At 35.6% G+C, this 16824-nt stretch overlaps 1 protein-coding gene and 2 pseudogenes across 1 annotated transcript in view; all 3 read left to right on the top strand.

The window, feature by feature from the left end:
• The first annotated feature begins 1718 nt into the window (after positions 1 to 1718).
• The window catches only part of LOC113237767 (vacuolar protein sorting-associated protein 16 homolog), a 16399-nt gene continuing 1293 nt past the window's right edge, over positions 1719 to 16824 (top strand). Inside the window, exons 1-15 of the mRNA XM_026474407.1 lie at positions 1719 to 1892; positions 2064 to 2253; positions 3112 to 3258; positions 4646 to 4772; positions 4901 to 5034; positions 7180 to 7355; positions 7898 to 8034; positions 8700 to 8809; positions 9090 to 9346; positions 11963 to 12101; positions 13007 to 13141; positions 13903 to 14064; positions 14833 to 15052; positions 15772 to 15949; positions 16568 to 16768. Of these exons, the coding sequence (XP_026330192.1) occupies positions 1843 to 1892; positions 2064 to 2253; positions 3112 to 3258; positions 4646 to 4772; positions 4901 to 5034; positions 7180 to 7355; positions 7898 to 8034; positions 8700 to 8809; positions 9090 to 9346; positions 11963 to 12101; positions 13007 to 13141; positions 13903 to 14064; positions 14833 to 15052; positions 15772 to 15949; positions 16568 to 16768 (2363 nt within the window). The 5' untranslated portion in view covers positions 1719 to 1842. The remainder of the gene's footprint in view (positions 1893 to 2063; positions 2254 to 3111; positions 3259 to 4645; positions 4773 to 4900; positions 5035 to 7179; positions 7356 to 7897; positions 8035 to 8699; positions 8810 to 9089; positions 9347 to 11962; positions 12102 to 13006; positions 13142 to 13902; positions 14065 to 14832; positions 15053 to 15771; positions 15950 to 16567; positions 16769 to 16824) is intronic.
• Positions 8894 to 9012, top strand: LOC113238032 (annotated as a pseudogene).
• On the top strand, positions 13744 to 13862 carry LOC113238031 (annotated as a pseudogene).

The raw sequence follows: 16824 nt of genomic DNA, 5'->3' as shown, positions 1-16824 counted from the left end.
TGCCGAGTAGTCCGCGAAAAATGCGGTTAGGTTTTTTTAGAAACCTGTAAGTATTAATTTTCTTAGTAGAACATCACAATCAATTTGATCAAATGCTTTCTGGAAGTCCAAGTATACTACGTATAATCTACTTGCTTTCTGGCGTCTAGCTCGTCAGAGATGGTCGTGGTAATATTCATAAGATTGGAAGAAGTAGAGCTACCTGTAAGAAATCCGTGCTGATGATCACAGAACCACCCCTTAAGTTGTTCATAAATAGACTTGTGCAAAACGGTTTCCATAACTTTTGCAAAAACAGATAAAACAGCCACGGCGCGATAATTCCTTATTTCAGATTTGTGACCCGATTTATGTATTGGTAGGACTTTGACTTTTGACATTTTCCAAACATTGGGATATGTATTGCATTTTAGGGACAAATTAATGATATGGTATAGGGGGTTAGTGAATGCTTCCTGCAATCCTTTACTATTACCTGTGGAATACCGTCCGGGCCTAGGGTCAGTTTAGGCTTGAGTTGTTTCATAGCGCTATAAATATCAAATTTCGTTACTTGGTCTACAATAATATGTCGATCGGACAACAGCTGGTATGATGAGCGAATTGTCCCAGCTACAGCAGCAAAAGCATCACTGGGATTCAATATGGGAGCCGAAGTCAGATAGACGTTTCTGAAAAATGTTGCGAAATCGTCTGCGACTTCCTGTGAATTGGATCTCCCGAACACAGACGGATCGTTTGACTGTCTAATCGATTTAACATGCGACCAAAATGCTCTTGGGCTAAACTTGAAATTGTTTTCTATTTTATTTATATGAGCACAGTAACATTCAGCCGTCAGCAACTTGCATCGTTTGCGGTAAAAATAGATAAACCCGTAATATAGTTCATACTTAGTACTTTTGAATAGAGTATGATAGTGATTTTTCAATTTCAATAAATTAATTAGCTCCGAGCTATATCAATCAGGATAATGGAAAATTTTGTAATATGAGTTGATCTTATATGGAACGGTAGAGTCAAGTGTATTATTAATTAAATTGTAGAAATGTTTGACGGCTTCATTCGGATCAGATGATAGATAGACTTGGGACCAGTCGATACTAAATAGTTTTGTGTATAGATCTAAAAAGTTTGCTTTTTTAAAATTTCTAAAAGGTCTCTCAAAATGAAGCGTGTTTCCATCGTTATTGTTTATGTCATCATCTAAGATATGTATGTACAGTCAAGAGCACGTCAAGCTCGACATTTGTACAGTCAAGAGCACATCAAGTTTGACACTTTGGACTTTGGACCGTTCTTATTGCAAGCGGCATGAGTTAAATTTAAACCGTGTCAAGCTTGACGTGCTCTTGACCCTGTACTTTGGACCGTTCTTATCGTAAGCGGCATAGAGTTGGATTTAAGTCTTAAGTGTCAAGCTTGACGTGCTCTTGACCCAGTACCATTTCCTTCATTTAGAACCATTTCCTTCGGTAGATTATAAAGAAATAGGTTTATGAAACTCGTATAATAGATTTTTGAACGGTTAATGGAATGTCAAAATTCTAAATCGAAACGAAAACGTCAATGTCAAAATTGTCAGTCAATAAATTATCGCGAATTGTTTGTTGATTACAATAATACAAGTGTACGGTAAACTAATTATTATTTAACTATATAGTCGTTTATTAAATTCAATTTAAAAAAGCTCATTTTCTAATACAGTGCTATAGGCCGTAGCCATCTTGCTGGAAAAGGCTAATGCTAAATTTTTTTGTTACTAGTATCATGAGGAAAACTGTGCTGTTATCGTGATTTTATCAATATCACACCTACAGCGTATTTTTAAATACAGCTAAAATGTCAGCGTTATTGACTGCGGATTGGTTTCAACTGGATTCCTACTATCGGCACGTAATTATTTTTAAACCAAGCTACCCACCCACTCACACCTATAAGTATTTCTAACAAACTTGCGTTTTGCTTGTGATGTGTACGAACAACCGATTTGTAAACAGTTGTATTATCAAATGTTAAAGTGCTTTATCACACTTTAACATAAACGAACCTCTAAATTCCAGAAAGTTCGATCTCTACTGCATGAACTGGCAAATGGATGATGGTTTTGACAACATGATAGTCAGCGGGGCCCCTTACGGAGGCCCTATAGCTGTAGTAAGGGATAGGAAGCATTATGTCAGAATCATGCCTTCATCTAAACCTGTTATCACAATTTACAACTGTGTGGGTGATGTTATTTCTAAGATTCTGGTAAGTTTCATCAGGTTTATTTTATTATTTATTACTTACTACAATAAACTGCATACTACAATACACTACTACAACAGTCAAGTGTGACCTGTAAATATCCCGAAACATTGGTTTGTTTAATAAAGTAAATAAACTTGATTTGAACCTGAAAAAATAGTTTAATTTTCAGTTTTTTTTTACTACATTTAACCTAAATTACATAATAAGTAATGGCTAGAGCTTCAGTAGCTGTAATAGAGATTTTTTCTTGATTTTGAACAGTACTTAACTTTCATACCCATTTATTTTGTTTTATGTATTCATCTAAATTGTTATTTAACAGTAGCAATACAATCTAAATGCAACTTGTGGGACTAAACGCTAACTGTTTCTAGTTTAAACCTGATTTTTAGTTGATTCTCCCATATCGAGTTCTTAAGTTTGCTCAATTATTAATAATAATGCAATACACTCATAGCTTCACACTAGGGAAACCCTGTATCGCACCATGGACACACATAAACAACCACAAATTACACCCAAACTCACGAGAGAAATAAATGTAGGCCATACACATATTTCTCCCAGGCCGTATATGTTAATGGTTACCCATTCGGCCAGAGGCAATTATACATAGGAAATTAAACTATTGTTTTGGATCTATTATGTATATGTATCTAAATTATGTATACTTGTTTTTTTTTTCAAACAACAGATTCTAAGAAATCAAATATACACCATTTAGATCCAAAAAAAATGGCCTTCCTTTATTGCACTTGCTGTCTCTTAGATGCCTATCATTTGTTCAGTTTTTTTCGGCCCTGCTACATAACATATTTCTAGACCAAATAACAAAGAAGTACTGCATCTTATTTCCAGTGGAACAGTGGAGTGCTTGTGCACATGGGTTGGTCTGACGGTGAACAGCTACTTTGCATCCAGGAGAGTGGTGATGTGCTCATCTATGACATGTTTGGGGCTTATCAGAAGACTTTCAGTCTTGGACAGGAAGTTAGAGACACTAAGGTATGTTTGCTTTGTAAAATTTTTAGGGACAATCACCATTACCATCGTATTGACTAATATGAAAGTTTGCTATTATAAATAATACCTAATTAAAATAATACATATAGAGTGAGTATTTTTTTCTTCTTATCTCCCTCTCAAGTCCTAATTCCAGGATAACATTGTATTTTGTTCCCAGCAGCAAGTTGTAATTGTAAGTAAAAACATAACTATTTAGTTTTTATTTTTTGTTTTTAATCGCTCTGGGATTTTAGAGGGAGATATTATCTGCTCTATGTGTATTATGTAAAGTTAAATGTTAAGTTTGGCAGAGACTGTGAGGGTTAAATTAGGGAACAGTGTGATAAGAGAGCATTGCGGGGTGGAAGAAGATGTAGTGACAAAGATAGTGAAAGGGGTGCTCAGATTTTGGACATGAAGAGAATGAATGAGAGAATGAATGAAAGAAAATTGATGAAACAGATTTATAAGAAGGTATACCAAGGTGAACTTATCATGACCTAATTGAGAATGACCTAAAAAAAGCCATGTGAAAAGTACTGTTAACTGACGAGGATGTATAAAAGCACTAATGTTTATGAGGCAAAGGATGTGTGTCAGGATTGTAGCAAATGGAAGACTGTTATCCCTGCCGACCCTGATGGGAAATTGGCATTCAGTATTTTGGCATTCAGTATTTATTTATACATTTTAGCAAAATTCACGGGCAAATAATAAAAAATAATTATAGTATACCTAAATATGAGTAATCCAATGCCATTTACGAATTTCCACCAACAAGAAACAATATAAAGTGCTTAGCAAGCCAAAAAGATATTATAAGAGAAAACAAAGACACAGTCCCAAATTTAAAAAATACCAAATAGACTATTAAAAGAACAAATCAGTGTATATGTATGCAAAAAATAGGTAAATACACTCTGTCTGGCTTCATCTCTGATAATTATCTGAAGGTAGGCTAGGTGTAAATAAGGCAGCAATAAGGTAAGAAATTGAAAAAATATGTATAAAAACTACATGTAGTAGTCTGTAAGTGCATGTGTGTAAATGTATATTATACCTTCAGTATCGTGATGATGGGATGCCTAATGTTTGACCAAACACAGTGCCTCTTTACTTATTTTCCTTATAATTATACTTATTAACCAGTATTTTCACAAATAAATGAATTATGAAATGAATTACAATCTGATCATGCAAACTTTTGTTCATTGTTTGTTGTTCCATGAATTTTAAAATACTTGTACAGTGATAATGCGAATGAAAGAGTATTGAAAATCCCCAACATGCATTAACTCCTTTTACCAAAAAATATATCTTTAAAATTTCTTTCCCCGGTGCTTGTTAATCAAAAGATATTAATTATGAACTTGGGGTGGTTTTGCAGGTATGCAGAGCTCGCCTCTTCCCCAGCCCACAAGGAGTGGGTCTGGCAGTGATCACTACCACCAACCGCATGTTCCTGCTCAGCAATGTCTCAGAGCCAAAAGTTAGATCAGTCCCAGATTTACCAAGTGAGTTTGTATAATTTGTACTACAAAATCTAGCCAGTGATCTCAGAATTTTTCAAAGTACCTGGACTTCCTTTGGTTTGTTTGATTCCAGAAAACCAATATTTTTTTATTATATCCCCTTATTTCAGGAGCCCACGAGCCTATAACGTCATGGTGCGTAATAAGCTCAGGGCTACAGAAAACCGGCGTGCTCGGATTCCTTGTGTGCAGGGACAAAGAGATCTATAAGTGCCAGCTTGGAGAGACTCGAGCTGTTCTTATGGTGAGATAGGAGCTTGTACTTTTTTCTATTGTGTAACCTCAGAGCCAGTGTTTTTTTCTAAGAATATATTGTTCTTATGGTGAGATAGAGGCTTTTTTGTAATGTATTATCACATAGTCAGTATTGTTTTCTCACAGTTTGTTACTTTTTCTCTATTTTACAATCCAACGGCTATTCGCTTGGAGTGCAATTTAAAATGAGGGTAACAAGTGTCTCAAAAACCGAAATAGTGATTCCAAAATTCAAGCTCGTCTTTGTCTACATTCATACCACGTTGAAAACCTGGTTCTCATCCGATCACTGATATTAAACAACTTCCGGTGCAGTCACTACTTGGATGCCTAACCTGCCTGGGTTAACACCGTTTCATTGGTAGTTTACTATCACCTTTTTCTTAATAGTTTAATATTCATTTGATTACTTATCACTTTTAACATAGAACATTAATAGTGCCTTTGGTTAGGTTATTTACGCTGTTGGGGCGTCGTAGTGATGTATCCTCGGAATCCCATGACGCTGATAACACGTGGCCTAAAGGGTAACCCAGGGGGCGGGGGATTTAGTGGATATGCCTCCTCACTGTAGAATTAGTCTCACATAGCTATTGGACTTTCCTGGGGCTCGAGGACATGAATACAGCATTTCCCCCTCATAAGCAAAAGAAGGTTATTTACGCAACATTAGCATCACAATCAACACGTCAACTAGATAGATAGATAGATGTAAAATGATTATTTGAATATACATACACATATACATAACAGAAAAATATGTAATATAATAAAAAGAAAAAACAGCAGAGTCACAGCACTGCCGAACACCCAGTTATGTATCTGTGCTGCAGCAGTGCAAAAAGGCCATAGCTCAGCGTCGTTATTTACTCAGGAGCAAACCTACAAAATATCACGTAGAAAACACCGATTCTCGTACAACAGTCGACTAATTCACATGACATGACATTAACTATGACCATATTAATGGTGCCTTCTCTAAGGTAGTTTATTGCTTTAATGCTAATAATTTATTGCTTAATGCCAAGAAGACAAAATGTGTTAAATTTGAATTACCTAACGTAAAATCGACTAGTCTAAGCATAGAAATAAACGGAGAAAAGTTAGACTTTGTTAATAAAGCAGTCTTCTTGGGAGTGACCTTAGATAGTAAACTTCAATGGTTTCCACATATATCTTCCCTGGCCAGCAGATTAAGCTCCGCTGCATACGCAGTCCGCACTATACGTGGGCTTACCGATGTTAGTACTGCTAGACTAGTTTAGTTACTTCCATAGTATAATGTCCTACGGGATTCTCATGTGGGGTAAAGCGGCAGATATTCAAACCATATTTGTATTGCAAAAACGAGCGATTCATTCTGTGTACCGTCTAGGCTCTCGGGTTTCTCTCAGAGAAAAATTTAAGGAGACTGGTATCATGACTGTGGCATCACAGCACATTTACTCAAATATTTTATATGCCCGTAAAAATATACATAATTTCAATAAGAAAGAAGATATCCATAATATTAACCTTAGAGCTAAATCCAAACTCATGGTACCACGATTTCGTTTGACGAAGGTAAACAACTCTTTTATGGGGAACTGTATACGTTTTTACAATAAGATTCCGGAGCATATATTAAGTTTATCATTTCCTAAGTTTAAACACTACATTACAAATATTTTGATCGAAAAATCATATTACAAAATTGAAGACTACGTGTTAGATAAAGATGTATGGAAAGACGACATGGCTCCAGAATCCACACAAATTTGATTCAAAGTGTATTCCATAGCATTTAAGTTTATTTGAAAAGAGCAATCCCTAGAGTTTCTTGCTCGTTCTTCTCAGGGAGGTCAGCGTAGTGAACGAGCTACTGCTCGTCAAGCTACTGCTTAAATGTGACGTTTTCAAGTGTAAATTTATTTTACCTATGGAATAAATAATCTTTGACTTTGATCATCTTTGACTTTGACTTTGACTTTGACATTCTACAGCTCTTAAACTGAAATAAAAACTTTCTGGTCTTACTGTAACATAGGATGCACTTAAATTATGATTAGTATGCATTTCCCGACTCACAGTATTCATAGTGTTAATATTGCAGTGTTTTAGACATTTAATTAATTAAGTAATAAAATTTATTCAGCGCCCAGAAGTAAAGAACCCATACACGCAAATCCTATCCATAGTGCCATCGCAGAATGGCAGACATGTGGCGTTGTTTACCGACTCAGGCTTTCTGTGGATCGGCTCTTCAGATTTCAAGAATAAGTACTGTGAAATCGATACTGGGTACATTAAACAACCTAAAGAGTTAGAGTGGTGAGTAATTACTTAGTTTAAAAACAATGCTATCAATGACGATAATATAGAATATGTACAGCACTGGGTTATGTCGGGCTGTGGGTGATGATCAGTGACAAAATCAATAAAAAAGATATATAATATTTCATACAATTTCATCAAATGTATTAAAAAAGTAGATAAATACGAAAGTTTGTCAAAATACAGCAAAGTTCAATAAAAAATGAAGATTACAATATCACCGAAAGAAATTACTATTTAATGTAAATTTCACTATCCCATAACATAAATTGTAATGGAGTACTTATTGACTCTGGTAAATACATATAAATATTATTTAGCAACAGACGCGCCGACTCAATAGTTCTTACTTATGGAAAGATCTCACTTGCCAGCACGCATAACGCGCAAGCTGACAATATCTCTTATAAGACATAAAACACATATAATACTTCTGTATATTGACTGTCCAAACACTAATATTAAGTATTAAGTAGTAGTTTAAGCGGCACTGATTGAATCTAATTGAACAGAGTTAAAAATATGATATACTATTGCAGGTGCGGTTCCCAAGCAATAGTGGGCCACTGGGACGACACGATGTGCATCTACGGGTTTAATGGGAATGTTTACACATACCCTTATGATGGACCGTTCCACATCATTCCGGAACTAGACTGCGTAAGAGTTATATCAGGTAAGTAAATAAATACACCAAACTGTATTAACGCATAATTAGAACAAAATAGTTTTTTTATCTGTTATAATTATATTATCACTATGGACCACATAAGAAGGCTCAAGGTCACTCAAAGAGCAATGGAAAGGGCTATGCTGGGAATTTCGTTGCGAAATCGAATCAGTAATCCCCAAGGGAACCAGAGTAACAGACATAGCCCTAACAATTGCAAAACTTAAGTGGCAACGGGCAGTGCCCTCTTCTGCCGTCATCTTTTGCCCATTGCTCGCAGAACAGATGGCCTATGGGGCCGAAGAATTCTCGAGTGGCGACCGCGTACCGGAAGACGCGGCGTGGTCGGATCCCCACAAGGTGGATTGATGATCTGGTGAAGGCTGCGGGAATCCGCTGGATGCAACCAGCGCAGGACAGGTCGTTGTGGCATTTTTTGGGGGAGGCCTACGTTCAGCAGTGGACGTCTTTAGGCTGAAATGATAATGATGATGAATTATATTATCTTAAATTGGTTACAGGTTTGTTTAAAAACGAACAAACAAAATTGTTATCAGTTTTATTCTTTCGAATTCCGATTAAAAAGCCCTTTTTTTATTACCTTTCAATTCCTGGAAAGGTTTATTAAGAAAAATTATAAATTTGACACAAACCAAATTATTTCGTTTCAGAATCGACTCACGAGTTGATTCAAAAAGTGCCTGTAGTCGTGGAGAAAATATTTCGAATAAACAGCACCGCACCCGGATCGTACTTGGTTGAAGCGTCGAAACAATTCCAGGTATTGTTCGTATAACAAACATTAATGAAATCAATGACAATGTATTCTAGTATGGTTCTAATCGAATATTTGTTGGTGTCTATTGCCAACGTCCATACCACGTTGAAAACACCGGTTCTCGTCCGATCATCGAAGTTAAGCAACGTCGAGTACAGTCAGTACTTGGATGGTTGACCGCCTGGGAACACCGCGTGACGTTTGCTTTTTACCACAAAGATAGTCCAAGTAATTTGTAAATTTAAGAAAAATAATACATACAGTTATGTACTCTTTTTTTCAGAAACACAGTCACAGAGCAGATGAATACATACGGCTTGTAAAGCCAGATCTCTCAAAAGCTGTTCAAGACTGCATAGATGCGGCAGCATTCGAGTTCAGTCCCGAAGTGCAAAAAATGTTGATTCGTTCCGCACAGTTCGGTAAAGGCTTCATCATGGACCCGGTATTGACCGACCATTTTGTGAAGACTTGCAGGTGGCTGAGAGTGCTGAATGCTATTAGAAATCCTAAAGTGGCAATACCGCTCACTTTTTTGCAGTATCCTTTTTCACAAAAAGTACAATAGTAAAATTGAACCGCAATATCAGAAGAATCAAATGTGACTGCCCAAAAATAACAAATCTTTGAAACGTTTTTCTGAGTAAATTTTAAAAACTTCACGCGGAAATTGATAATTAGTGATAATTAGAAACTAATTATTTATTACAAGTTACAATTATTAATACAAAGATCGAGCACTAAGACAAATTAAATCGATCTGGGTGTCTTCAGACCTCTAACCAGCGCCTCCAGCATATCGTGCCTGACGCTCTGCCAGGCTAGCTACTGAGCTACGGAATCAACCAGCAGACCTTACGAATTTTTCTATGTACTTATTGCAGATCTTTGTTCTTGATTTTAACGACTTTGTCGTAACGCCAGCTGTGAGAAATCTATGAAAGTTTTTCTTCACAGGCGCTAGGTTGATCCAGCCGAATCGAGGGAATTTTTCTTAGTGTTTGTTCTTTGTGTTAACAAACTAGTTGAGTAATTTGAAATAAAAATATTGAATATCATGGTAGTAAAACATCAGGTATTCAATAAAGTTAATATTTCAACAGTTTCAATTATGAATTTCTTAATTAGATGACCTGTCATAGTTACGCTACAGGGGGCCTACCACAACCTCTTAAAACAATATTACTTTAACCTTACATCATTGACCTTCTTACATTGACTTTGACGCGCTTAAAGTAAGCTATAAGTTTAAAACTATGATGTTTTATTGGCAGCTTTGTGAATATTCTTTCGCTCAGTCCGTACTATGACGCGACTTTAACATTAAAGTAATATTGCTTTTATGTCAAATTTTGCAATCTTAAAATAGTTACACGTATGTAATGGAAACAATATTATTTTGAGTTTTATTGTCCTAATATTGATTTGTAATGATTAAAAGTTAAGTTGAACTTATTTATTTACATATATATATCTCTTCAATATTTATTTTATTTTCTTGCTTAATAGTACATAGGAAATAATTTCTCGTTAAATAAAAATATATGAGATGTTTATTTCATAAAATTATGACAGCGACATCTATACGTTTCTTAGCAAAACTAACAGTTGACACTAGCCTATAATTCCGAATTCACAACGTGACAATCAAGACTCAACTTGTTTTATTTATTTTTCTTCATGAAAATGCGGAAAAACAATTGAAAACAACGTCATTTTAATAGATTTCATTATTACATACTTTAATTTTTTTTTTTGCAGTTAAAATTCTCTGAATGTAAATAACATTAAGTCCTTTAACATTATACTACAATAGGACGATTCGGAACATCAAAAAAGAAAGAGATGGCATTATACAGTTCATATAGCTTTATTTCTTTCCTATTTTTAGTAAGGAATATACAATATTGCGAAATCATTTGTTCTTTCAGTTACTTTAGCAACAACATATTACTTGGTTGATAGGTTTGCCATGGTACGAATATGAGTAATATAATAAGCTTACATTAAAATAATATTGTTTTTTTGAAACGTTATGGTAGGGCCCTGTACGTAGTACTTTATTTCCTTCTTAAGGCGATCTCCGACAAATCACGAAGGAAAAAATACACAGCTGCTTTATCACTTTCCAGTAGACGAATATTCTACTTCACCTCTGTTTCAAATAAATCCCTTAGCGCCCAGTTACACGAGCAGAAAGATTTCGCGCAGCCGCCACGCGGCGACCGCACATTAATAGCGAATCTGAATTTTATTTACTAGGCAACAACATTTAAATTCTTCTGAATCGCCACACGGTTGCCGCGTAGCCAGCTTTACCCGCGCGCCTTGAATATAGGTGTCCACTTAGATAATACATCGATGTCTTCATAGGATGTAAAACATTGAAACCTTTGCATCGATGATGTTCGATGCATCGCTTAAAAACATCGATGTTTTTTCAACATCGAATACTTTTTGTTTTTCTTAGCTTGACAGTGAACGCTATAGCAGAGTAACACTATTGCAATAGAGTGGCGCTATCGCTGCTCTAGTGACGTGTTTAATTTTATGATACTTTCTGTGTTAGTTTAGTAGTACTGGTCAAGAGAAGCCAGGAACTAAAAAAAATGGTATTGCAACGGTAAAACATACATTTACAGGTGAAAAAAAAAAATTAAACTAATAGAAATGTTTTTACGCAAGAATAATTAGGTATGCTGTCTAAAATAGATAAATAGGTTCGATACATATGCAATTATTCATTCGCAGAAGAATGAAATAAGCTAGGATTATAAATACTATTAAAACAAACAGTAAATGACTTACAAAATCAAATTGAAACACAGGGGCACGCCAGAGTTAGTGTTTTCTATGATTCGATGTTTTTATTCAAAAATACCGATGCATCGAATTGAATTTCTTCTTGTCAAAACATCGAATCAATCCGATGTATGGTATGATAAACATCGAATGGGTTCGATACATCGATGTTCAAGGAATATCCCTAGCCTGGAATGCTCGTTTAAGTTAAAACGTAAAAACTAAGTACATAGAGCGTACTTTGCCATGACAGTTAGATGCACGCGGTCGCTGCGCGGCGGCAACGCGGTCTCCGCGCGGCGTAAGCGCAATGAAATTCGTATCGAATAAATGCGCCCTTAGAGAACCAATCAGATTCCAAACGCTAGGCGAGCGTGTGCTTCTTGACCGTTTGATCTGGCGTCGTCTGCACTGCCTCGCTGGCCACATAGCGTCCTACCTACAACTGAAGGACGGCCAGACCAGAGTACTCTCACATTGGGCCTGCTATAAGGTAACTATTATATATATTGTCCGGTATCTAAAATCGCATAGAAATGAAATGAAATTCTGGTAAGTTTTCGTCAATTTGTTTATTATTACACCCTACTATACTACATTACACTACTACTATAGTCAGCCGTGACCATGGGAACAGTAAAGAGCCCATAACGTGAATTGATTGAAAAAAAAAACAAATATACGCGATTCTAAATCCGGGAAAAATAAACGTATGTCTGAAAATATAAATATAATAATATAAATATAAATAAAAATAATATAAATATAAATAAACTATTTATTTCAGATATACATTCATCTTTCATATGTACATTCATCTTTCATTCATATTTGTTAGTAAAGAAAAGTGCTTAAACTAGTGTTACGTTTAAAATGTTAGGTATTTATTATGATGAGAGCACAACGTACCCAGCCAATGACAGGGCGACTGGCTACGCATTAAATAAATAATAAATAAAATTGTTTATTGAATAGCTTATTGTAAGTAATAACTAAAGACTAATTACGCGAATCAATGTAAAATATAACATATACCTGAACTGGGAGAATCCTGGCAGAAAGCATTGGCAGTAGTGTGCAAGCGCATCGACAGCCCCAGCATTGGGGACTCCCATGTTTCCACCAATGTGTCCAGAATGCCTTAAATCGTAACCATTATGCTTTACACGCGGATAAAAAATATATAAAAAGCTGTCACTGACAAATTTGTAAATGTCCGTTCCTAGATTACTTCAACAGACAATCGAACTCGGGACTTCAGATGAAATCTTGAGATTGGCTTAGGTTAACAGCGGATTATTGTCACTTTATCAATTTCTACATCCGCCGCTAGATCCGGTAATGAATCATGTGGCACAGGTCTCTAAAAGTCCATATTCGCTTTGCAATATTTTTCAGGTTACCCAACCACATCTTGACAACGAAACTGCTGCACGTGAGATCGGCGAGAAACTTCGCAATGTGCCTGGCATATCTTATGCAAAAATTGCTATGAAGGCTGCCGAAAAGGGACGCAAATCACTCGCTATTAAAGTAAGTACCTATAAAAAAACCTATAAAAATAAGTATGTAACGAGTTCTTAGGTTTTCGCGATTGTTATACATAGGAAATGAAACTATTTTTCCGTATTTAAATCTGTCAACTGTGACCATGGGACCTATAAAGGGTCCGAAACGTCGGTTTGTTTGAAAAAACAAATATACGCGATTTAAATCCGGAAAAATAGTTTTTTTATGTTATTTTTTTAGTTATTTTTTTGTTATTTCCAATAAGTATGTAACTAGAAAATTGAAACAAATGCTTCCCAACGCAACGCCTGGGAACACCGCGTGTCCTTGGCTTTTTTTCTATTTTGGCATTTTATTACAAACTCGCGAGTTCCACAAAAAAACTTTTATATTATATGCATCATTTACAAATTAACTATGACACCATTCTTTAATTGATTAAATAATTAAATGCTTATTAACTATAATAACACCGTCCTTTAATTGATTAAATAAAACTACAGGGTATATTAGCGGAATTTATTCTCACTACCTTTAACACACAATACTTTAGGGTCCTTGTTATAATATTTATATTATAATTAATGACGTCAATGAAAATCTAGTGGAGCTCAAAGCATTTTGTTGCTAACGTTCATACCACGTTGAAAACACCGGTTCTCGTCCGATCACTGAAGTTAAGGAATGTTGGCCGCGGTCAGTACATGGATGGGTGACCGCCTGGGAATACCCCGTGCCGTTGGCTTTTTGCTTTGCTGCCTTTCAGATTTAAATGCTTTTTTCAGATTTTGGAGTACGAGACACATAGTAAACTTCAAGTGCCTCTGTTGTTGGCATTAGGCGAAGGCCCAACTGCTTTATTAAAAGCGACGGCCAGCGGCGATACGGATCTAGTCTACGTAGTGTTGTTACATCTCAAGGAAAAGATGGGGAAACACGAATTCGAGGTAAACAAACCAAAAAAAATATCGAAATAATAAAATTTTCTCAAACATAAGATTAAAAAAATAGTTAGATAAATTACTAATACAAAAATATATTTTATATTGAGGGATGGTGGATGGTGGAATCATGAATTTAATCAAATCTTCATTCAAAGTCGAGACAAAGTCAAATAATCTTTATTATAAGCAAATTACACTTGAAATCTTCATACTGATTAAACTCTACTGCTCATTCGTAAGGCAGATTCCCCTGAGAAGAATGAGCAAGAAACTCTAGGGGTTGCAATTTGTAAATATACATTTGAATACATTTATCATTACAACATTACAATATCATCTTAGATTGAGAATACCCGAAAGAGCTAAACGGGTCACTACCAAGTTGTATAATAACCTTTAGTATAAAATTTTTGTTTCACAATAGTTTTAAAGTACGTAAATGGCAAATTTTGAACGTCAATCGGAATCTTATTATAGAAGCGTATACGTAGCCCCCGAAATGAACTTGAGACTTTATGAAGACAACTGTCAAGAACTGCTAGTTTATTTTTATTCCTCGTATTAATGTTATGTCTATCACTATTTTTTATAAAAAAAAAATCTTAACATAAATAACATGTTTATAAATGTACTGTGACGTTAGTGTAAGAATGTCAATCTCTTAAAACTTTTCTCTCATAAACACTCTATGGCCCAGATTGCAAATTTCCCTAACCGCAAGTTTCTACAAGACAAAGATTCAAAATTATTGCACAATTTTGTTTACTGCAGCTGACAATTCGAAGTTTCCCACTCGCTCACGCCCTTTACATAAAATACTGCGCAAGTCATAATCGCGAGGCGTTACGCAAGGTGTACGTCCAAGAGGACGACTTCTATGGACAGGCCGCCACGCACATCAGAGACGCAATCGATCAGACCAACCCTGGAAGCGTAGAAGCGTCACTAATATCTGCTAGGGAATGCTACAAGAAAGGGAGGAATGACTTGGGTAAGTATTGTATTAAAATAAACATAACTAGTACCAACCAACGTTGACGCCTAAGAACTCATAATCCGATCTATAGTCTATCTTATTGGAAGACTGGATAAAATAACATTTTGCCAATAGAGTTGCCAGTATTTATAAAATTTTAAATAGTTATGTAGTTGTTGCCGGTAGTTTTATCGATAGATTGTGAAAAGAAGATAAGATTTTGCCAAAAATGACAGAATTGGGAATGTTACGACGTTCTATTTGCGTTTACGATTACTAATTGCGTTATTGCCTTCTTTAGTCTTATTTTGACACTTGGCCTACTTGTATCGAGATCAATTTTTAGTCATATACATTTTAACAATAATGGCTAGATTTAATAATCTACATTGAATTAAAATTAAAAACTAAAATATTATGTCTTCTCTTTGCATTTTTCGTAAGCATAGTTCTAAATACAATGTATGTATGAAATTCAATTTTTGTAAGTACAAAAATAGACAATTTAAATGAACTAGCTTGAACACCCTGAGATTGACGTTGACAAGTCCTATCTGCGTATAATTTCACCAGCACCCTTTAAAACCGAAACGCACTAAAGCTCACATTATTGCTTGACAGCAGAAGTACGTATTACGTACTTCCCTGGACGAACTGTTTCACAAATAGCTCTACTGCTACTGTAAAGTAATATTCTAGTACATAAGCAATAAAGTGCCATTTTCATTCTCCAGGCGTATTAATATGCGAAGACGCGCGCAAAATGTGTAAGCAGCAATCAAGCCTCCAAGAAACGTATGGCGAGAGCTTCATTGGCCTATCATTGCACGACACCGTGAAGAAACTTCTTAAGTTGGGCGAAATCAAGTTGGCCGATAAGTTGAGAGCCGAGTACCGAATGCCTGATAGAAGGTAAGACAAGAAAATGTAACCAATATAATTCCAAATATTCACCGGTACCTTTAATCCACCTAGTAAGCTCTTGGAGTCACTTGACGCTCGAGACGACATTGTCGGTTTACATATTTGAAGTCCTCAATGTGACTTGTGTTGTTTTCCTCACACGTCCATTCCAAACTACTTCATTCATAACCAAATCATTAGTGTCAATTATGTAAGAAACCAATTACACTAACATTTAGAAACGGGAATAAACGCGTTGAAATACGAATAGGTATTTTTCACACCTACCGAGTTTCCCTACATTCAAGTACGACGATCGTCACTTTTATTCAAGAGTTGTACGTGAAGCGATTGAAGTAAATAACATCCTAATAATTGTTATATAATATGTTGAGTGTGTGCGTTATGTTGAGTGTGTGCGTATTTGAACGCGTTTATTCCCGTTTCCAAATGTTAGTACAATGCAATGCGAAAGTTTAAAAGTATATGTATAAACCAATTAGAGCTGGAACCGATTTTTGGTAACTTTAATCTGATCAGTTCTGAGTAGTACCCCAGGAGTTAACTATGCTCATAGTACAGGGTATCATATTATTATTTCTGGCATATTATTATTATTATCAACAGATATTGGTGGTTACGCATACTAACATTGGCCGAAATGAACCATTGGGAGGATTTGGATAAGTTCTCAAAGACAAAGAAGTCGCCCGTAGGGTACGAGCCTTTCGTCGACGCATGTCTCAAATATAACAAAAATGATGAGGCGTTGAAGTACCTGCCTAGGTGCCGAGACGATATCAAAGTGAAGTACTATGTGAAGGCTGAGTAAGTACTTATTTTAATTAAATTTTTATTGAATTTATATTCAATTATTTTTTGTG

The sequence above is a fragment of the Hyposmocoma kahamanoa genome, unplaced genomic scaffold (genome assembly GCF_003589595.1).
Source record: "Hyposmocoma kahamanoa isolate Upper Pololo Valley unplaced genomic scaffold, ASM358959v1 94, whole genome shotgun sequence".
Lineage (NCBI taxonomy): Eukaryota > Metazoa > Arthropoda > Insecta > Lepidoptera > Cosmopterigidae > Hyposmocoma > Hyposmocoma kahamanoa.
This window is presented reverse-complemented; position numbering and strand designations above follow the sequence as displayed.